This window comes from Amblyraja radiata, chromosome 3, assembly GCF_010909765.2.
Source record: "Amblyraja radiata isolate CabotCenter1 chromosome 3, sAmbRad1.1.pri, whole genome shotgun sequence".
Lineage (NCBI taxonomy): Eukaryota > Metazoa > Chordata > Chondrichthyes > Rajiformes > Rajidae > Amblyraja > Amblyraja radiata.
This window is the reverse complement of record NC_045958.1, coordinates 41963455-41987563: the sequence shown is the minus strand read 5'-3', so window position 1 is coordinate 41987563 and position 24109 is coordinate 41963455. Positions and strand designations below refer to the sequence as shown.

Genomic DNA, 24109 nt, shown 5'->3' with positions numbered 1-24109 from the left:
CCTCATGAATTTTGTAAGTTTCTATAAGATCCCCCCCTCAATCTTCTAAATTCTAGCGAGTACAAGCCGAGTCTATCCAGTCTTGTTCATATGAAAGTCCTGACATCCCAGGAATCAGTCTGGTGAACCTTCTCTGTACTCCCTCTTTGGCTCCTCCCTGCTCCTATACTCAAATCCTTTTGCTACTCAGGATGGTATGAAGTCGACTTTCTCAGTACCCCGACCTCAGCCATGGTCATTCAAAAACTGACTCGCTACTTCTCTGTCCACGGAGCCCCCCTAAAGCTGCTCTCAGACAATGGAACTCAATTCTCCAGTCATCTCTTCAGGGATTTCGTGAAACGCTGGGACTTTCACCTCACCATCAGCAGCTCCGATTACCCACAGTCCAACGGCCTGGCCGTGCGCGCGGTAAGAAGTGCAAACGAACTAATGGAACGCTCACACAGGGTTGTCTCTGATGTCTATCTCGACTTACTCAACCAACGGGACATTGTCCGTGACACTCTCCTGGGATCTTCGGCCGAATGACTCTTGTCACAGTGAACCCGCTCCACCCTGCCTATGGCCAAGCAACTACTAGAACCACAAGTTAGTGCACCGTCAGTGATCCAATCCCAGCTCCAACGCCGCCGCGAGATAGAAAGAATATATTAATACAAAACTAGCTCTCGGCTTCAACCGCTCAACAAGGGACAGGTTGTCTGTTTACGGTCACTCCAAGGTTACCATCGCATCGGAGTCATTCTGGGGTCAACCGCAGAGCCATGCTCGCACCTGGTCAATATTGACAACAGCGTCTATCAGCGAACCCGCCAACAGCTACTCCCATTTAATAGAAACATAGACAATAGGTGCAGGAGTAGGCCATTCGGCCCTTCGAGCCTGCACCGACATTCAATATGATCATGGCTGATCATCCAACTCAGTATCCTGTACCTGCCTTCTCTCCATACCCCACTGATCCCTTTAGCCACAAGGGCCACATCTAACTCCCTCTTAAATATAGCCAATGAACTGGCCTCAACGACCTTCAGTGGTAGAGAATTCAGGAGATTCAGCACTCTCTGTGTGAAAAATGTTTTTCTCATCTCGGTCCTAAAAGATTTCCCCCTTATCCTTAAACTGTGACCCCTTGTTCTGGACTTCCCCAACATCTGGAACAATCTTCCTGCATCTAGCCTGTCCAACCCCTTAAGAATTTTGTAAGTTTCTATAAGATCCCCCCTCAATCTTCTAAATTCTAGCGAGTATAAGCCGAGTCAATCCAGTCTTTCTTCATATGAAAGTCCTGACATCCTAGGAATCAGTCTGGTGAACCTTCTCTGTACTCCCTCTATGGTACGAATGTCCTTCCTTAGATTAGGAGACCAAAACTGTACGCAATACTCCAGGTGTGGTCTCACCAAGACCCTGTACAACTGCAGTAGAACCTCCCTGCTCCTATACCCAAATCCTTTTGCTATGAATGCTAACATACCATTCGCTTTCTTCACTGCCTGCTGCACCTGCATGCCTACTTTCAATGACTGGTGTACCATGACACACAGGTCTCGTTGTATCTCCCCTTTTCCTAATCTGTTACCATTCAGATAATAGTCTGCTTTCCTGATTTTGCCACCAAAGTAGATAACCTCACATTTACCCACATTATACTGCATATGCCATGCATTTGCCCACTCACCCAGCCTATCCAAGTCACCTTGCAGTTTCCTAGCATCCTCCTCACAGCTAACACTGCCCCCCAGCTTCGTGTCATCCGCAGACTTGGAGATGTTACACTCAATTCCCTCATCCAAATCATTAATATATATTGTAAATAGCTGGGGTCCCAGCACTGAGCCTTGCGTTACCCCACTAGTCACTGCCTGCCATTGTGAAAAGGACCCGTTTACTCCTGCTCTTTGCTTCCTGTCTGCCAGCAGTTCTCTAAGAGATTGCAAGAGATTGTCGCGGCATCCAGCATCCTCGGAGAATGCAGAATTAAAGGCAGAGGCAATGCCAGTTTTAAAGATGGTTATTTGCCTCAAGATTGGATTATTGTATCTCCAGAACCTCCCCAGAGGCTAGATGCAGAAAGATTGTTCCCGATGTTGGGGAAGTCCAGGACAAGGGGTCACAGCTTAAGGGGGAAATCCTTTAGGACCGAGATGAGAAGAAACTTTTTCACACAGCGAGTGGTGAATCTCTGGAACTCTCTGCCACAGAGGGTAGTTGAGGCCAGTTCATTGGCTATATTTAAGAGGGAGTTAGATGTGGCCCTTGTGGCTAAAGGGATCAGGGGGTATGGAGAGAAGGCAGGTACGGGATACTGAGTTGGATGATCAGCCATGATCATATTGAATGGCGGTGCAGGCTCGAAGGGCCGAATGGCCTACTCCTGCACCTATTTTCTATGTATCTATGTATCTAAGAACAAGATGGTGAGTGCTCCACCTTCTGGGTTGGGTTTCTCTGTCAGGAAGTAGAAGGTCTAACTTCTTCCTGATGGAATAGGTGAATCACTCATGACCCTCAACCGCACTCTAACATCGAACCAACATAATAGTCGTCAGCTTCAAATTTCCTTCGAATTTCTGAGAAACAATCTTCTCAAATACCAGGAAGCATTAAAGTCGGCGAGAACACAATACTTTTCCGAACTTATTTCCAAAACCGCTCAAAATTCCAAGGTCCTATTTAGTACTATTACCTCTGTCATATGTCCAGCCCCCAGTACCAGCTTAGCTGGGTCCCCTGCCAAGTGCGAAGAATTCTCTACTTTTTTCACCAGTAAATTTGAGAACATTAGAACAAATATGTCCCCTCCCACCCGTGACCTAGCTGTCTCTTTGGTCTGTTTGTCTAAGTTAAACTGTTTCCATCCCATTACTCTATCCTCCCTTGTAAAGCTTGTCTGCACTATGAAACCTGCAACCTGCCACCTTGACATTGTTCCCACTGCCCTTCTGAAGGATGTCTTTGCAATAGTCGGTCCCAGTATCCTCTCTATCATCAACAGTTCTCTGGCCACTGGCACTGTTCCAACCTGTTTCAAGCACGCGGTGGTCCAGCCCCTCCTGAAAAAAACTAACCTAGACCCTACCTTGCCTAGTAACTACAGACCTATTTCCAAACTGCCTTTCCTCTCAAAAGTTCTTGAAAAGGTGATTCTAGACCAACTAATGCCTTATCTACACCAAAATTCCATCCTGGAAACTTTCCAATCAGGTTTCAGGGCCCACCACAGCACAGAGTCTGCCTTGTTAAAGGTACACAACGACCTCCTTCTCACCATCAACTCCGGCGACTGTGCAATCCTGCTCCTTCTCAACCTCAGCGCAGCGTTTGATACAGTGGACCACACCATCCTAATTGACCGTCTCCGGTACGGGGTTGGTGTTGATGGCACTGCCCTGAGCTGGTTCGTTTCCTACCTAAAAAATAGGAGTTACTCTACTAACATGGGCAATTCTTTCTCTTCCCCAGCTAGCCTTTTTTGCGAGGTTCCAGAAGGCTCCATCCTAGGCCCCATTCTCTTCTCTCTGTACCTGCTCGCCCTCGGCAAAGTCATTCAACGGCACGGCATTTATTTCCATTGTTATGCAGATGATACACAGCTCCATCTCCCCCTGAAACCCAACAACTAGTCTAATTTAAACAGCCTCATGCACTGCCTCGATGACTTAAAATGTTGGATGGCTCAGAACTTCCTCCAACTTAACGAGAGCAAGTCTGAGGTCATCCTACTCGTCCCTCCAACTCCAACAAAACGATCCCAAGATGGCGGCGCTGCCTTAGCAGCTGCGGCTCGCCTGCAGTCCGTCTTTTTTTTTTCTTTTTTGTGTTGTTCTTTTGTCCTGTTTGAGTTCATTTTTGGTTTATTGTGTATGTGTGTGGGTGGGAGGGAGTAAACATGGTTTTGGTCTCTTATTTCGGGGGGATGCGACTTCTCTTGTCGTATCCCCCGTCTCCGTCTCCGCCTGCGCCGAGGCCTAATAGTGGAGCTGGCGGCCTCGGAGCTGCGGCAGTGGCGACCCGACCCCGGAGCGGGCAGCGGCAGTGGCGACCCGACCCCGGAGCGGGCAGCGACTGCGGCAGCAGCCACCAGACCTCGGAGCGGGCAGCGGCAGCAGCGATCCGACCTCGGAGGACCGGCCGCGGGCCCGGTGGACGACATCGTCGGGAGCTCGCAGGTTGGTGACCTGTTCTGCGGAGCTCCCGCGACAACAGCTGTGTCCTCTGGACTGGAGGGCCGCAGCTTCGGCGGCTTCGACCACCCCGGGCCGCGGAGCTGAACCGGCCCGTTCGCGGAGCTTGGATTCAGCCGCGGGACTGACATTACTTACCATCGCCCGGCGGGGTCACAACATCCGAAGCCTGGATCGCCTCGGCGCAGAGGGAGAATAAGAAGGAAAGAGACAAAAACTTAAGACTTTTGCCTTCCATCACAGTGAGGAGTATTCAACTCACTGTGGTGGATGTTAATTTGTGTTTTTTGTGTGTGTTTTTGCCATTTTTTACTATATGTAGGACTGCAAGGCAACAAAATTTCATTCAGACTGCAAGGTCTGAATGACAATAAAGGCTACTTTACTTTACTTTACTTTAACAGGCAGCCTTGAAAGCCTAACCTCTTTAGTCAAACCGCACGTCAAAAACCATGGCGTGATATTTGACTCTGCATTAAGTTTGACAAGCAAGTCAACTCTGTGGTAAAAGCTCGTTTCTTCCAGCTTCGTACCATAGCTAAAATCAAATCATTCCTCAAATTCGACGACCTTGAAAAAATCATCCACGCATTCATCTTCTCCCGCCTTGACTACTGCAACTCCCTATACACTGGCATCAGCCAATCATCCCTGTCCCGCCTGCAATTGGTCCAAAACGCCACAGCAAGACTTCTGACGGGACCCCGATCCTGGCCTCTCTCCACTGACTCCCAGTATGGTACAGAATCAACTTCAAGCTCCTCTTATACGTAAAAAAACCCTTAACGAGCTTGCCTCCACCTATATCAAAAATCTTCTAACCCACCATTCTACCTCTAGGTCCCTCAGGTCGGCCGACTTGGGGCTACTGACTATCCCGCAGTCTAGGTTTAAACTCAGCGGTGACCGCGCTTTTGTCGTTACAGCACCTAGACTGTGGAATAGCATCCCGCTCCTCATCAGAACTGCCCCCACCATCGACTCCTTTAAGTCTACTATTTCTACTCCCTAGCGTTTTTGAGCCCCTCTGAGTTTATGTAACAGTTTATGTATGTATTGTTAGGTCTGTCTATCGTAGTATGTATCAAACTAGTACATGCCCTGATGTGAAGCACTTTGGTCAACGCAAGTTGTTTGTTAATGTGGTATACAAATACATTTTTTATTATTATAATAATAATAATAATTATTATTATTATTATTATTATTATTATTATTATTATTATTATAATAATAATAATAATAATAATAATAATAATTATTATTATTATTATTATTATTATTAGTGCATATGATGCAACCATGGAAACTGCTGATGTTTGTAAGGAAGACTTCTAGCCTGACCTTGAAGAAACCTTGCATCCCAGTGGGATGAAAATTTATGCTTTCAGGCAACTCCCCTACTTGGGGTGAAGAAGAATGGTCAGCGTATGGGGAGTAGGGAAAGAACATTCCATTGTGTCCAAAATGCTTGTCATTACTAACACTTTTCACCCGAGCATCAAGGTTTAGACCACATAACAACGTTCCCAATTCAGGCATTGTACAATGGCCAAATGAGAAGGTTCCAGAGAAGAAGTCTGCATGGAAGGTTATAACCATATAACAATTACAGCACGGAAACAGGCCATCTCGGCCCTACAAGTCCGTGCCGAACAACTTTTTTCCCTTAGTCCCACCTGCCTGCACTCATACCATAACCCTCCATTCCCTTCTCATCCATATGCCTATCCAATTTATTTTTAAATGATATCAACGAACCTGCCTCCACCACTTCCACTGGAAGCTCATTCCACACCGCTACCACTCTCTGAGTAAAGAAGTTCCCCCTCATGTTACCCCTAAACTTCTGTCCCTTAATTCTGAAGTCATGTCCTCTTGTTTGAATCTTCCCTTTTCTCAAAGGGAAAAGCTGATCCACATCAACTCTGTCTATCCCTCTCATCATTTTAAAGACCTCTATCATGTCCCCCCTTAACCTTCTGCGCTCCAGAGAATAAAGACCTAACTTATTCAACCTTTCTCTGTAACTTAGTTGTTGAAACCCAGGCAACATTCTAGTAAATCTCCTCTGTACTCTCTCTATTTTGTTGACATCCTTCCTATAATTGGGCGACCAAAATTGTACACCATACTCCAGATTTGGTCTCACCAATGCCTTGTACAAATTTAACATTACATCCCAGCTTCTATACTCAATGCTCTGATTTATAAAGGCTAGCATACCAAAAGCTTTCTTTACCACCCTATCTATATGAGATTCCACCTTTAAGGAACTATGCACGGTTATTCCCAGATCCCTCTGTTCAACTGTATTCTTCAATTCCCCACCATTTACCATGTACGTCCTATTTTGATTTGTCCTGCAAAGGTGTAGCACCTCACATTTATCAGCATTAAACTCCATCTGCCATCTTTCAGCCCATTCTTCCAAATGGCCTAAATCACTCTGTAGACTTTGGAAATCCTCTTCATTATCCACAACACCCCCTATCTTGGTATCATCTGCACACTTACTAATCCAATTTACCACACCTTCATCCAGATCATTGATGTACATGACAAACAACAAAGGACCCAACACCGATCCCTGAGGCACCCCACTAGTCACCTGCCTCCAACCCGACAAACAACCATCCACCATTACCCTCTGGCTTCTCCCATTCAGCCACTGTTGAATCCATCTTGCTACTCCTGCATTTATACCCAACAGTTGAACCTTCTTAACCAACCTTCCATGAGGAACCTTGTCAAAGGCCTTACTAAAGTCCATATAGACAACATCCACTGCTATACCCTTGTCAATTTCCCTAGTAACCTCTTCAAAAAATTCAAGAAGATTAGTCAAACATGACCTTCCAGGCACAAATCCATGCTGACTGTTCCTAATCAGACCCTGTTTATCATAACAAGAAATTTCTTAACCTTCTGTTAAATAGCATCAGAGCATCAGATATAAGAGCCGGAATAGGCACTTTGGATCATGGACAATTTTCCAGATAAATATTCTCCTGCATTATTCACATACCCCTTGATTCTCTCAATATCCAGAAAATCTACTGATTTTGTTTGTGATGAACTCAATGATTGAACCTCCACAACCTTCCTCGATAGAAAATTACAAAGATAGATCCGTTGGCTGAAAGGATTAGAAATCACCCGAATATTCACGGATATAACACTAAGGATTCAAAGAATAAAATTTCACTATATGCTGATGATATTCTTTTATATATTACTAATACACAAATGTGTATACCCACCTTATTAACACTAATTGAGGAATTCGGCTCTTTTTCAGGATATAGAATAAATTGGAATAAAAGCGAAATTATGTCTTTAAAACCACAGGATTCGAGACATTTACTAAAATTCCCCTTCAAAATTGCAACAGAAAAATTCAAGTATCTGGGTATTCAAATTACGAGAAGACACAAATCATTATTTAGTGCCAATTTTATACCACTATTAAATAAACTGAATGATATGATTAAATTTTGGAAAACACTTCCGCTCTCATTGATAGGTAGAATTAACGCTATAAAAATGACTTTCTTACCACAATTAATATATTTGTTTCAAGCGATCCCAATATATATTCCAAAATATTTTTTCAAAAAACTAGATTCCACTATCACTAATTTTATATGGGATTACAGAACACATAGAATTCAACGAAAGCATTTGTGCAAATCTAAAGAAGTTGGGGGTTTATCATTACCTAATTTTATGTATTACTACTGGGCAGTGCATATTAAGAACATAATGTACTGGCTGGATAGTTCCACTCAGCAGTTGGAGTGGATAAGAATGGAGAAAGAGGAGTGCTATCCGCACGATATAGGAACAATCCTGCTCTCACCGATAAAATTGAATAGTATAATATATAAGAAGAACCCAATTATTCACAATATAATAAGAATTTGGAAACAAATAAAAGTATCCTTGAAATTAAATAATTTATCAGTACTAACCCCACTATTGAACAACCCCGCATTCAAACCTTCTCTCATCGACAACACATATCAACAATGGGATAGACTGGGGATTAGGAAAGTAGGGGATATGTATGAATTGGGTAAACTGTTATCATTTCAACAATTAAAATTTAAATTTAAATTGAAGGATAATCAATATTTTAAATATATACAGGTATGTGACTTTATGAAGAAATATACACATAGATTTCAAACTATATTTTTAGACCCTTTAGAAGAAGCAATGAATATTAAGGCTGATTCACAAAAATTAATTTCATACTTTTATAATAATATATTATATAGAGAATCACCCTCAACAGAAGCACTAAGGGAAGATTGGGAACATGAGCTAATGATAAAGATCTCGAAGGATAGATGGGAAAAGTATTTGATGAATACACATAACTGTTCTATTAATACAAGACATAATTTAATTCAATTCAAATTATTACATAGACTATATTATTCAAAAACGAGGTTGAATAAATTTTATCCAAACGTCTCTCCCAGATGCGATAAATGTTTGTTTCAAAACGCTAATATAACACATTCATTTGTAGGATGTACAAAGTTGAATAAATTTTGGAGTGATATATTTGATATATTTACAAAGCTCTTCAAGTCAAGAATAGAACCCAAAATGGAATGGATTATATTTGGAATAATAGGAGAAGATACCAATTTAAATAAAGACCAAAATGTTTTTTTTAATTATGGGTTAATAATTGGAAAGAAATTGATACTTAAATTTTGGAAAAATACAGCCATACCAACTGTTAAAGTGTGGATTAGGAATATGATGGACATAGCACGCCTTGAAGAAATGAGACTCCGACTAATAGATAAATATGACCAATTCTTAAGGAGTTGGTCTCCTTTCATCGACTTTTTGGAATCATGTGATGCAGCGGTACCATAAGGATTGCTGATTTCAGTTCATGACGTGGATAGATCTACATCTCCGAATATAGATTTGAAAAATTCTCTTTTAAGGGGCCTTCTCTTCTATTTCTACTTTCCACCTTTTCTTTTTTATTTTATTTTTATTTATTTTTTTTTTTTATATACACACTTCACATTTTTCTACTTTCTACCATCTATTTTTCCACTCTTTCTCCTTTCTATTGTTTTCTTCCTTCTCATAACATAAAACCAGAGGTTGTACATGGAATGGATTACGGTATGACATAGTTGGCACCTAAAATTAGGTGCCACTGTATTGTTTTGTATTGTATTAACTTCTAATAAAATAAACAAAAACAAGAAGAAAAAAAAGAAAATTACAAAGATGCCACATCATCTGAATGTAGAACCCTCTTCTCATCTGAGTCCTAAATGGCCACCTTCTTAAATTGAGACTGTGCCCTCTGATTCTAGACTCCTCAGTCAGGGGACAGATCCTCACCCTATCAAGCATTGTAAGATTACAGCTCCATCCAAACATGAGATCACAGGGATGTTTGCATTGTCCATGAGAAACGGTTTGCTTGACTACAGCCTAAACTCCTTTAGTTTAAACCCAAAATAATGGTGACAATAATAACCTTGCTACCAGAGAATGAGTGTTGAAAATGAGCAGCTCTTGTCAGCGAATGCCTCGCAGATAACCCACCAAATACCAACTAATGGGAATCACAAAACTTCAACTGTGCCTAGATAAATCTGAATTCCACAATAGTTTGCATGTGAAGAGGCCATTTACTCATCTACCCAGATACATCAGAAAGGCTTTAAAAAAAATGACCAGAAGATCCAGAAGCTAATAAACCACAAACTCAGACATTCCTAGATTGGATGTATTGCCACCCCTCAAGAGAAAATAATCAGGTGGACAGGCATCTGTTGGCAGTAATCCAACAGAAAATCAATGATCTAGTGTACAGATGGTAGAAGGAAATAGCACAGGAGATCCACAAACTTGCTGGTAACCATGTTATGGACCATTCTTCAGTATTCTCAAATCCAACTATCGCCCTAACACTCAAAGGTTGACTCAGTGAAATTCAAGATCAGAGGCAGAATTATCACCAACAGGGAATCAGTCAAGGCCTGCAAAAACACTTTAAAGAACTACTTGATCACAATATGTAGAAAGGAACTGCAAATGTTGATTTATACCAAAGATAGACCCAAACTTCTTCTTGAGTTTGAAGAAGGGTTCCGACCCAAAACGGCACTCATCCTATTTCACCCTAGATGCTGCCTGACCTGCTGAGTTACTCCAGCCGTTTGTGTCTATCTAATTGATCATATTTCTGATCAAGAGCACTATCTCTGAGCGTCTAGTTGAGAAGGACATATTCCTGCTCAAATGCAACATGTCTCCTGGAGCATATGGTACCCCCACTGGCATTAGTATATGTATCATGCTGAGAACACACATATTGGGAGTGAAAGCAACATCCAAAAGGAGAAATATAATTTATATGAACCAAATATGACTTCTTCTTGAGTATGGCGTGAACAGCCTAAAGTTGGAGGGCAACTTGTTCTATTTGATCTTATTTGATTGTGCACGCCAGGTTGACTGCATTCGTCGAAACAGGGCGGACCACGTGAAGGTTGCAATCTCCCACCCCACCAAATATGACTGATAGCTGATACCCACAACTACGTATTTAAATGCCAAAATCATAGATAATTTTCTTCTTGGTCTGCTTCAGATTAATAGTTATTTGAATGCAAATGAACCACGTTGGCCTCAGTTATAACAAATATAATGACAATTAGTGCCGAACTCCTGGACTATAATTTTAACAATTTAACTTTTGTATTGTTTGACCATTCCAATCTTTCTTTCCTCTTTCAGTCTATAGGCGAATTTATTCTTGTGGAACAGGACGTAAAGATAAAGAAGAAAGGAACTATATATAGTCTGAATGAGGGCTACGCCAAATACTTCGATCCTGCACTCGCGGAATACATCCACCAGAAAAAATTTCCCGAGGTATGTGGACATTAATGCAATAAAAAGAAACTCCGCTCGACCTTTTTAAAATTCATTTCGCATAATTTCCAGGAGATTAAAATGGATGCAGAATGCCTCCCAAGAGATTGAAAATGTATTTGGTTTTGATATTTATCTTTTTTGTGAGGTAACATGCTGATTGAAATGAGAACTTTGTGGAATTGACGAACAAACATACCGTAATTCAAGCATCCAAAGCCAGTGAGCTTTCCAGGTGTAGTGTGCATTGACAAAGAGTTTCCTACTACTCCAGAGGAAGCAGAAGGATGACTTTTACTGCTTAATGCATAGCATGGGGCATGAAAATAACATATTGGAAATGTAGATTGCTCTTTGCAGGATATGTACTACTCTTCTGCAGAAAATGTAACTCATGGTGGTAGACTTCATCCTGAAGCTAATATTTAACCCATTTATGTTCAGTTAACAGATGATTACTATTATTTAAATGGCAATGTTCCAATCTATGTCACTCGAAGGGACAAATGGCCTACTCCTGCACCTATTGTCTATTATCTAATACCCTAATGTCTTGCTCCCATAGGGTCACATATAGAGATGTGGTTGACATTCATTAACCAAGATTATGTGGTTAAATTCCTCCAGATACCAGATATAATTAAACAGTTTATTAAAATTGATCATTAGTAATGCAAGGACAAGAAATAAAAATAGTGTTAAACTGGGGAGAAAATGTTAAAACCAGCACTGTTTTTTCAGTGAAGAGGTGGCACAACGGAACACCTAGAAGAATTGCTGCTTCAAAGTACCAGAGACCTAGGTACTACTACGGCCGTTTTATCTACCCAGAGAACTGCAATGTATTATTGTGAGTGTCGTGTATATTCCCCCTTCCGCCAAAGAAGTATCAGAAAGACTACACATAGATAAAACAAAATACCACCATAATACAAGACGAACAAATATGCTAAGCAACTGCTAAACAACTATATTGCAATCCTTGTCCAGGATACATTCAACCCCCCTCGGTACCCAGCGGTCGCGGAACTCCCTCAGGGTGCCCGTAGACAGGCGTATTCCCTTTCTATCCACACCCGGGCACGGACGTATCCCCGGAAAAGGGGGCAGGCAGCAGGCTCGGGTAGAGCCCTCCACCGTCTGGCGCCTTGACTCGCGGATGGCCAGCTTTGGTAACCAGCTTGGAAGGGATGATGGTATTAAATGCCAAGCTGCAGTCTATAAACAACAGCCTGATGTGGGTGTTTTTATTGTCCAAGTGGTCCAGTGGGGAGTGGGAGTAGAGAGTAAATTGCATCTACCGTCGACCTGTTGTGGCGGTATGCAAACTGTAGTTGGTCGAGGTTCTTGTCGAGGTAGGAGTTGATGTGCACCATAACCAACCTCTCAAAGCACTTCATCACCACAGATGTTACTGCCACTGGTCGATACTGGGCAGCCTTGGAAGCCTTACCCCATTACTCAAACCTCACGTCAAAAACATTGGCGTGATATTTGACTCTGCATTGAAATTTGACAAACAAGTCAATGCCGTGGTAAAAGCTAGCTTCTCCCAGCTTTGGACGATAGCTAAAATAAAACCTTTCCTCCAATTTGACGACCTCGAAAAGATCATCCACTCATTTATCTCCTCCCGCCTAGATTACTGCAACTCCCTTTACACTGGCATCAGCCAATCATCCCTGTCCTGCCGGTAATTGGTCCAAAACGACGCAGCGAGACTCCTGACGGGCGCCAGAAAAAGGGACCTCATCACCCCGATTCTGGCCTCTGTCCACTGGCTCTCGGTGCGGTTCCGAATCAATTTCAAGCTCCTTCTTTATGTATACAAAGCCCTTAACGGGCTTGCCCCCACCTACATCAACTGTCTTCAACCTTCAAGCTCGAGGGCATTCGCCTGAAAAACCTCAAGCTGGATCAAACACACACACACACACACACACACACACACACACACACAGCACACACACACACCACATACACACACACACACACACACACACACACACAGCTTTTAACTACATAGCAACCCCATTCCACTGCACTACGAGTTCAAAAGAACCATGCCAACCAATTTTTACTCGCGGAAAAATGTTCAGCATCTCGACCAAACTGAGGCCGCGAGTATTCGGGAACTTCCCTCGAGCATGAAGGAGAGTTACAGTGACCTCCTAGGACCATGTGTCGACCATGCTGCAAGTTTGAGTCTAGCGCAAACTCTTCTAAACTCTTCTAACGCAAATTAGGTCCCCGCAGTGGGACAAGCCCTTTAGCAGCTCGCTACTTACATTGTTGATTTCTGCAGATTCTTTGATGCAGATGAGCTCAGAAATACTATATTTGAAGATTTTCTGTTGTGCCGCTGGCAAAATTTCACCACAGGTAGGCGCCATCTTAGATAGACATGAATATTACTTTAACACTGATGTTAAACATGCACACGTTGACTGCGACCAGGTAGAAATTTATGTGATGTAGAAGTAGTTGAAAAATGGCCAGAGCTGTCAATGCATGGGCATTTATTCATTCGATCCACTTCAGATCCTCATCCAATTGCACAGATCTTGATATTGTCATCTCTGCATAACTAATCATGTCATAGCTCGCTGCTAACCTGGAGATTGTTCCCATTATTGAGTAGTGAGTTTCTATTCAAAATTTATTTCAAAGCTCAATAACATGTAAAAAGTGACTTAACAAGAGCATGTATTGTTCGGATTCTATTTAACCATGAAGTAGCTTTTTAGGTTCCAAGTCCTGTTTGAAACAAATGCCATACTCTTCCAGTTTTGCAACATTATGTCCTTGCCTTTTCCTGATGGGAGCTGACGATCTGGCCTTGAATACCACTGCTCCTTCAATTGCTACCCATCCTAAACTTTAGTTAATGCAAAACTCTGTGACCCAGTTCTTCTATTTTATCTTCAACTTATGTCAAGCTCCTTGTGCTCCGGCAAAGTACATAAGAGCTATTCCTAGTTTTCTCATTTTTTACTGTTTGCATCACTGGTTTGGTAACTTGAATGCTCAGCAACAAAGGAGGCCGCCGAAAGTAGTAGATATTGCCCAGTCCATCGCAGGTGGACCTCCCTTCTGTGCCTCCAAAAAGCAGCTAATATCATCAAAGACCTGCAGCACCCAGGTCATGCTCTCATCTCACTACTACCTTCAGGAAGGTGGTACAGGTGCCTGCAAACCATGGCCTCAAGAATAGCAACTAGCAGACTCTTGAATGCTGCACAACAGCATCATAATCCTACTTCCGCAACTATGGACGTTGTTTTTGATGCACCATGTACTCGAGTTTAATATGATTTGGTTACCTAGTATTACTGGTTTTAATTTATTATATTATTAATTATTTAGATTAGATTAGATTAGATTCAACTTTATTGTCATTGAAATCAGTTTAGCGGTGTTGAGGGACCAGGACAGAACCTCAGAGATGTGTACCCAGAGGAATTTAAAGTTGGAGACGCGCTCCACCTCAGTCCCGTTTATGTGGATGGGGATGTGTCTGCCGCCTCTGGTCTTCCGGTAATCCACAATGATTTCCTTCGTCTTCTGTGTGTTGAGGACAAGGTTGTTGTTGGTACACCAAGCAGCCAGGCTATATATTTAGTAGTATGTTATTGTGTTAATTGGCCTGTAAAGATGCACAAGTAAGAATGTCATTGTTCCGTTCCGTTCATTTCCACTGACTGTGTAGTTAACTCTTATCCGACAATCCACTCAGCATGTTGTGCTGTTTGTTTTCTGTTTCCTCTCCAACGACACTGTCTATCTGTCAGCTGTAATCTCTCTGCATTTTTTAATTCCTTTCCATAACTACTGCGAAAATACATCTCCTAGCTGTGCAATAAACCTCTCTAGTTTTCCTAGTATTCCTGCATGGTGATCTCAACGGTGTTGTGTCACATGAGAACTGACAAATAACTGTCTCTGCTGATCTCCAGCAGGGTGGCAGTAAAACAAATTGTTTATTTGCAGCAATTTAGCGCAGTGGTGATGCAAGTAGCGCCGTTATCCCACAGCTCAAACGATTCTGGTTTAATCTGACCTCCAGTGCTGTCAGAGCAGAGTTTGCACGTTCTTCCTGTGATGGGTTTCCCTTATCTCTATATCTATAAAACTCTCATCTTGTATGTATGTGTGCGTGTATGCGTGAGTGTGTATGTGTCTTTCTACCTTCGTCAAAACACCACGCGTCAGCGCAGAATTTTTCACAGATTATTGATCACATTAACCCCGTCAACAAAAGAAACTTTCATTTCACATTTCATGCTATATTTCACAAGTTACACGGTTTTTTAAATAACCAAAACCAAGTTTTTAAATGGAAAATCTTTCAACCCACTTCCAAAGTGATGTCACAATGACCCACAACGGGGGGGGGGGGGGGGTACCTGGTAAAAACCTCCAACATCACTGCTTCTCATGGACAGAGAGTGTGGAGGGGGAGTTAAAGTGCTGAGCAACTGGGAGATCAGGTAGGTTAAGGTGGATTGAGCGGAGGTGTTCAGCGAAACGATCGCCGACCCTGCGCTTGGTCTCGCTTCAGATAGGTCAAGGCGGACTGAGCGTAGGTGTTCAGCGAAACGATCGCCAAGCCTGCTGACATTGGTTGCCTAGAGTCTCAAACGGACAACTGCTACTTCAGTAAGGTGCTGGAGGTTAAACTGCACATCATGATTCTGAAAAAAAGTCAAGGCCCCCTGAGGAGTACAGATCATAGCAAAACTATGTAAAAAGACTGGTTCTGCTTGTGAATTGAAAACATTCAAAATCATATCTAATCTGGAGAGCAACCAGTAAAACAACTCGTGAATGTTGAGAGACATTGCGAAACAAACGGATTGCACATGTGCTAAATGACGGTGCTCTGAATATTTGTTTGTTCCCAAGTTGCTACAAAATAAAAATGTTGAGGTTAAGCCTGTGTTTGTATTAACTGGGTGTTTTGTGTCAGCTGACACTCTGGCTCTGTTGGGGGCATGCTCATATCTGGAGCTTATTATGACATAGAAAGAGGCCATTCAACCCATCAGGGCTGTGTTGGCTCTGATTGAAAACAATCCCATTCTCACTCTTCCTACTTCCCTTCATCCCTGCAACCTTTTCCTCTTTATTCCCTTTGCTGGTGGTCACTTTCTTTATGGACTTGCACTCTTCCTGCCTCAATAACTTGCAGGTTTCCCATCTTTTGCACTCGTATCATCTATTGGTTTCCATTTTATTTAAATATTTCTGAATGCCAGAGATCCTTTTGAGAGTTTGCAATGCTGCAGAGATAATTTTGCTATCAAGAGTTTTAGGGAAGATTTGCGCTGGGGCTTCACTGTTGGGAGTCTTCAAACCAGCAGGACACAACAGGCAGAAATGTCAGGTGAGTGATTGTAATATGACTATTGGAGGAGCCAGCACGATCCATCCCAATGATGTGAACTGTTATTTATTTGAAATTCGCCCTCTGGCTAACTCTGAGCTTTCCTTCATTCTCATTGTACTCAATATTTTTTTTCAAATGTCATTTGTGCAAGAACTGCCAGGTCAAATAACAAGGCTTACTCATGCAATCACACATTCCGCCAAAGAATTCCCCCTTCCGCCAAAGAAGAGGCTGCACTCAGGGAGCTACACGACATGATCAATGAGCATGAAAACAAATATCCTGATGCTGCTTTTATTATTCTGGGAGACTTTAATCATTGCAACCTCAAGAAAAACATACCAAAACTGTATCAGTTTGTGACTTTCCCAACTAGAGGAAATAAAATACTGGACCACTGCTACAGTAATATCAGAAATGCTTTTATAGCTGAACCAATACCCCACTTCGTCAAGTCGGACCACCTGGCAATTCGGCTCAAGCCCACCTACACCAAGAGGCTTAAGGCACAGCCAGTCACAGTCAGAACTGTTAACACCTGGACGGACAGTGCACAGGCTAGCCTGCAGGGATGTTTAGAGGCTACAGACTGGAACATCTTTAAGGTGGCCACAGATGACATTCATGAATACACAGAGGCTGTGAGTGACTACATCAGCTGGTGCACATCTATATGTGCCCCTCCCAGAACTGTGCATGTGTTTCCAAACCAGAAACCTTGGTTCAATGGAAACATAAAACAGAAGATCAGGAAAAGGCAGGAAGCTTTTAAGTCAGGAGATCAAAGGGAGTACAAGAAAGCCCGGTACGAGCTACAGAAGTCCATCAGAGCTGCAAAGAGGGCTTATTCCCAAAAACTTGAAAGCTTTTACCTAAGTAACAACACACGCAGTATGTGGCAGGGAATCCAAGCAGTCACAAAGTACAAGAAAACAGTACCAACCACAGACCCCCAGGATGTCACCCTCCCAGACAGCCTTAATACCTTCTACACCAGGTTTGACAGACTGAACACAGACACCCCCTCAAAAGCCCCCTGCAACCCCACGGACACTGTCTTTCAGGTGACACCCACACAGGTCCTGAAAGCTCTGAGGCAGGTGAACCCCCACAAGGCTGTGGGACCAGATGGCGTCCCTCCTAAAGTTCTGAAGGCCTGTGCAGAACAACTCACTGGAGTGTATGTAGACATCTTCAATCTGTCTTTAAACCAAGCAGTGGTCCCCCGTATTTTTAAATTTTCCACTATTGTACCAGTTCCAAAAAAACCTAACCCATCCACTCTGAATGACTTCAGGCCAGTGGCACTCACGCCAGTTGCCATGAAGTGTCTAGAAAAACTGGTTCTCACACACATCAATCACATGGTCCCGGGCACGATCGACCCCCTCCAGTTCGCCTACCGCCCCAACCGCTCAGTGGATGACGCAGTGGCCATTGTTCTACACCACATCCTGCAACACCTGGACAGCAGAGGAACATACGTCAGAACGCTGTTCCTGGATTACAGCTCGGCTTTTAACACCATTCGCCCGGGCAGGCTGACTGAGAAGCTGACAGACCTCGGCATCCCGACTCCCACCTGCAACTGGATCTTGGATTTCCTGACTGAAAGACCACAGGTGGTGAGGATGGGAAGGAGGGTGTCTGCAGAGCTCACCGTCAGCACAGGATCACCACATGGCTGCTGTCTCAGTCCCAAACTTTTCACCCTGTACACACACGACTGTGTCTCCACCCAGGAAAATACCATCATTATTAAGTATGCGGATGATACCACCATCCTGGGCCTCATCAAGGGGGGGGGGGGCGAGTCGGGCTACAGGAGTCTGGTGAACGACATTCTTGCCTGTGAGGTGAACGACCTAAGCCTCAACACAGACAAGACAAGAGAAATAATAATGGACTTCAGAAAAAATCCACCCCCCCTGCAGCCCCTCATCATCAAGGGGACTATGGTGGAGAGGGCTGACAGTTACAGATACCTGGGATTACAAGTAACATCAGATCTGAACTGGACTTTGAACACTGCTGCCACAGTGAAAAAAGCCCAGCAGAGGCTGTACTTCATCAGGCTGCTCAGAAAAGCTGATCTGCACTGTCGCCCTCTCACCCAGGTCTACAAATGATTGATAGAGAGCATCCTCACCACAGGCATCACGGTGTGGTATGGAAACACCACACAGACAGAGAGGAAGGCTCTGCAAAGAGTCATAAAGACTGCAGAGAGGATTATCAGAACGGAACTCCCCTCTATGGACACAATCTACATGCAGCGCTGTCAAAAAAGAGCAGAGAGAATCATCAGAGACACACTACATCCAGCTCACTCCCTGCTCAAACACAAAAACTGCACATACAACCTCAGGCACAGACGAGCGGACAGCATCGCCACAAACAGAACACGCTTTTTTAAGAGCTTCTTCCCTGCCACAGTGAGACTCTTGGCCAAAACAAAATGAACTGATGTCCTGACCTACCTCATAGCATATCATATTATATCATATTATATTGTCTCCTGGGCCTGTGCAATTTACAATGCAATCGACACTTTTGTATAGGGTTTGTGCAATTTACAATGCTCTCACTGTCCCCTTTATATAGGGTTTTAGGCACTTTCTTTTCTATTCTAGAGAAGTATATGTTTTTATAGATTATGTGTCTTTCTGTGTGTCTTTTTAATTTGACTTGACTTGATTCTCTGAACAACCGCACAAGAGTTCCTATGTGTGTAAGCACAAATGGCAAATACAGTTTTTGACCTTTGACCTAAAAATGATAAGCAGTTAAAATAATTAATAATGCCTTCAGAAGAATGCAGATCTCATGATTCATCCAAGGCTTCTGGTTAGGAAACACTCGGAAGGTTTTTGTTGGAACACAGTCCTCCACACATTTCCTTATGAAGTCTGTAACGACTGTGGCGTATTCATTCAGATCCGTTGCAGAGCCCCTGAACATTGCCCAGTCTCCAGACATCAAGCAGTCGTGGAGTTGTTCCTCTGACCCCCCCCCCCCCCCCCCCCCCTTCCCCGACAAGCTCTGTACAGTCCTCACCTCTGGGGGTGCTTTCTTCAGTTGCTGCCTATAAAATAACTAAAAACATTAAAATCGATAAAAGTTCAAGTTCAAGTGAGTTTATTGTCATGTGTCCCTGGTAGGATAATGAAATTCTTGCTTTGCTTCAGTGCACAGAACATAGTAGGCATTTACTACAAAACAGATCAATGTGTCCATATACCATAATATAAATATATACACACATGAATAAATAAACTGACAAAGTGCAAATAACAGATAATTGGTTATTAATAATCAAAGTTTTGGCTGAGCCAGGTTTAATAGCCTGGATGATGCTCTGATGTCGGCTGCAGAGTTACTCCAGTACTTGGGTATAAACCAGCATCTGATGTCGGCTCCAGTACTTGGGTATAAACCAGCATCTGCAGTTCCTGAGATCAGTGTTGTCGGGGCTGTGGGGGCTTATGCGGATGTGTCGTCGTTCTTCCTATTAAAATGTGCATAAAAGGCATTGAGCTCATCTTAGTGACATTTGTTGCCACTTTTGTTACCCAGTTTCGCCTTGTAATAGGAGGTGATAGCGTGCAAACCCTGCTACAACTGTTGAGCACTGGTTACACTGTAGTCCAGCATTTTTGAATGAGAAGATGGGTTCGCATGTTTTAGTTTATCCCGCAAATTCTGTGACTGACAAAAGGAAAATGTACTATGTTCAGTGAAAAAGAAACATACTTACAAAGGACAAATGTATAACATTGCAACACACAGCACACAGAGGGATTCTCTTTCACATGTATCAACATCTACTGAGAAGTGGTGGGAGCAGGCAAAGAGAATACCATGATGAGGGAAAGATTGAGACATTTATGAATGATTCGAAAGAAATAAGAAAATACAGCACTTTTTACCTTCTCAGAGATTCCAGCTCCATCTTAGATGTCGGTTTTGATGCAAATAGAAAAATAACATAAATCAATTTGTTTAAAGAAATAACATGTTGTCAAGTTCAGTCAAGTTTATTCGTCACATACACATACGAGATGTGCAGTGAAATGAAAAGTGGCAATGCAGCGGCGCCGGCTGGCGCACGCAGGTATCGAACCCGGCGTTCGGAAGCCGCGGTCATATGACTCAGGAGGGGCTGCTGGTTTTTCGCGCTGTTTCGCTTTTGCGCAGCAGTTGATTGCTGACCACCGTTGTGGCCAGAGGTGTTGTAAGAACCTGTGAGCTAAGAAGCTATTTTGAGAATAGAAACATAGAAAATAGGTGCAGGAGTAGGCCATTCGGCCCTTCGAGCCTGCACCGCCATTCAATATGATCATGGCTGATCATCCAACTCAGTATCCTGTACCTGCCTTCTCTCCATACCTTCTGATCCCTTTAGCCACAAGGGCCACATCTAACTCCCTCTTAAATATAGCCAATGAACTGGCCTCAACTACCATCTGTGGCAGAGAATTCCAGAGATTCACCACTCTCTGTGTGAAAAATGTTTTCCTCATCTCTGTCCTAAAAGATTTCCCCCTTATCCTTAAACTGTGACCCCTTGTTCTGTACTTCCCCAACATCGGGAACAATCTTCCTGCATCTAGCCTGTCCAACCCCTTAAGAATTTTGTAAGTTTCTATAAGATCCCCCCTCAAACTTCTAAATTCTAGCGAGTACAAGCCGAGTCTATCCAGTCTTTCTTCATATCAAAGTCCTGACATCCCAGGAATCAGTCTGGTGAACCTTCTCTGTATAAAACTTAGTTGTAGTTCTTGCGACCGCCAAAATGTTTTTAAATATTATTTAAATATATTACGTGATTAGAATTAGTAAATATCCTAGCATGTGTTGTCAGTTCAGGAAATGCTGAAGAAATACTGAAGTCTGAAGAAGGGTCTTGACCCAAACGTAACAGAGATGCTGCCTGTCCCACGGAGCTAACGCAACATTTTGTGTAAACCAGCGACTACAGTTCTCTCCTACAGATTTTGTCTGCTCCATCAGGAAATGCCTTTTCACTTGTATAATATGTGCAACAATAGGTTTATTTCTGAATAGAATTACTGACATAAACAAAAAGATATTAAAATTAGTTTCTGAAATAGCAGTATAGGGTCACGCCACTAATTTACTTGCAAGTGCACCTACTTCACCATCATTACTGTTTTGCAAGGGTGATGGAAATCCCTTTTCAATACATAAAATATTTTCCATCAAAATTCTAGTAAAGTAATGGAGACAGGTTATGAACAGGTCAAATGAAATTCCTGGCCTAATGCTTTGTTAAATACTGTTTGAATCTAGCTGATCAACTTTTATCACCATACTTTAGGAGTACAATTCTAGAATTGGTAACAGGGATAAAATTCTACAGTTGCCTAAAGAAATGAGGCTTGCATTTTATTAGAAACGTGAAGGTAAGGGGAGATTTAACAGAGATCTATAAATGATAAACAGCTTTGATCAATTTGGAGTATCCCTGAACGGGTGGCATGGAGAGGACACAGATTTAAAATAAATGAGCAAACAAGAAGGAAGAGGTAGAAAATCAGATAAGTAGCGGGTTGTTACAATATGCAATGCGCTGCTTGAAATGAAGTTGAAGATTGTGGAGGCAGATTAAATTTGCCAAATTCTGCATGAAATTTGTGGCAGCTTCCTGTCTAAATACAATCACCTCCAGGAATCACACACAAACTGCAGCATGCTCAAAGCTGGTGAAGTCCCAACATGAGATTCCTCATGTAACCCGACCACAAAACATGCAGTTTCAGCACATTCTCAGTTTGTACTCTGGGAAATTCACCCGCAGGTCCTGGTCCAGATTAATTACGTGGCAGGAACCACAAATCCATTCAGTTGAAGGGAGAAAAACAGCTGCAAAGCGCCAGGGTGTCAGGTAGCACCTAATTTAACTAATTAATTAATGAAAGTGAATTTACTTAAATATGTTCTATTATTTTTAAATGTATGTCACATTTTAACTGATTCTTTAATAGATTTTGAATGTTTCAATATATGAGAGTTTCAGATACGTGACTTATCTGTAATAGTCTTGATACCTGGTTAAACTGCAGCTTGCTCAGCCACTTGTGAAAATTTGTTTCATGTATTCAGTAGCTGGGGCCCTGTTGCAGCTCCACCACAGGATAACATTTATAGCTCGAAAGCTATCCCTGCCTCCCTGGACCAAACCAGGTCTTTAGGTTTGCCTGCCAGACATTGGAACAACGGCCTCATGATGGCGGCCACTGACGGGACGAATCGGTGGTAGAAGTTGAATTAACCATTCTGATGAATTCCTGCAGACCCTTGACGGATAGTGGCCTCGGGAGGCGACGGATTGCGTCTACCTTCTCAGGCAGCGGCTGTGCGCCGTGGCAGGTTATCCCGTGACCTAAAAAGGAGATGGAGCGCAATCCGAACTGGCACTTCGTGGGGTTGATCACCAACCCGTGCTTACGCAGCCGTTCGAAGAGCAGGCGGAGGTGTCTGACGTGTTCAACCTGCGAACTGCTGGCCACCAGAATATCATCGAGATGAATATGAACGGCAAACCCCACCCGACCTGATCCATTAGCATTTGGAACGCTTGAGCAGCGTTCTTCAGACCAAATGGCATTCTTAGCCATTCGAAAAGGCCGAAAGGGGTGATGGTGGCCATCTTAGAAACGTCGTTGGGATGGACCGGAATTTGATTATACCCGCGAATAAGGTCGACCTTCGAGAAGAAGGCAGCGCCCTCCAAATGAGCTGAGAAATCTTGGATGTTTGGGACTGGGTACTGATTTGCTGTGGTTACCACGTTTAGACGCCTGTAATCACCGCAAGGTCTCCAACCTCCGGACGCTTTGGCCACCATGTGCTGCGGGGAAGCCCAAGGGCTATCCGACCGCGGACAATCCCCATGTCCTCCATAAGCTGGAACTCGTCTCGTGCAATGCGCAGTTTATCGGGTGGGAGGCGGCGCGCGAGGGCGTGAACCGGTGGGCCCTCGGTGGGAATGTGGTGGACCACGCCATGACGTGGCACGGCCCCGTCGAACCAGGGCGTGAGCAACCCTGGGAATTCAGTGAGAATGGCTGCAAAAGGTTGCTGGATCTCAGCTACCTCGTCGAGTTGCTGCTGGGGCGAGAACGGATTACGCGGCTTGGCAGGGCACAGGTCCGACAACAGAAACATTCGCCCGCCTCGCACATCGACTAGCAGGGAGAACGCGCGCAAGAAGTCGGCCCCCAATATCGGCTGGGCGGCATCAGCAATGGTGCACTTCCACCTATATGAGTGGGAGTCAAAATTTGTCCAGGGTCCGCGCACTGTAAGTTCAAATGTCGGTCCCGTTAATGGCCGAGAGGACGGGTGCTACCTTACCGACACGGGTATCTCGGGCGCTCGGAGGCAGGATGCTGGCAATGGCACTGGAGTCAACCAGGAAACGGTGGCCGGAATGGCGATCACGGACGTAGAGGCGTTCGTTTGGGCCGATCGCGTTCGCCTCTATGGGCGATTGGCCGAGGCATTTCCCTGAAACGAGCAGGGGCTTCGGCATCTTCGGGCTTCCACACCGTAACGGAGATGGTAGTAGCACCAACAT

At 43.5% G+C, this 24109-nt stretch overlaps 1 protein-coding gene across 1 annotated transcript in view; it reads left to right on the top strand.

Annotated features, from left to right (window-relative positions):
• LOC116970958 (fructose-1,6-bisphosphatase isozyme 2-like) overlaps positions 1-24109 on the top strand; it is an 80934-nt gene that overhangs the window by 43285 nt on the left and 13540 nt on the right. The window contains exon 5 of the mRNA XM_033017689.1: positions 10980-11117. Within this exon, the coding sequence (XP_032873580.1) occupies positions 10980-11117 (138 nt within the window). The remainder of the gene's footprint in view (positions 1-10979; positions 11118-24109) is intronic.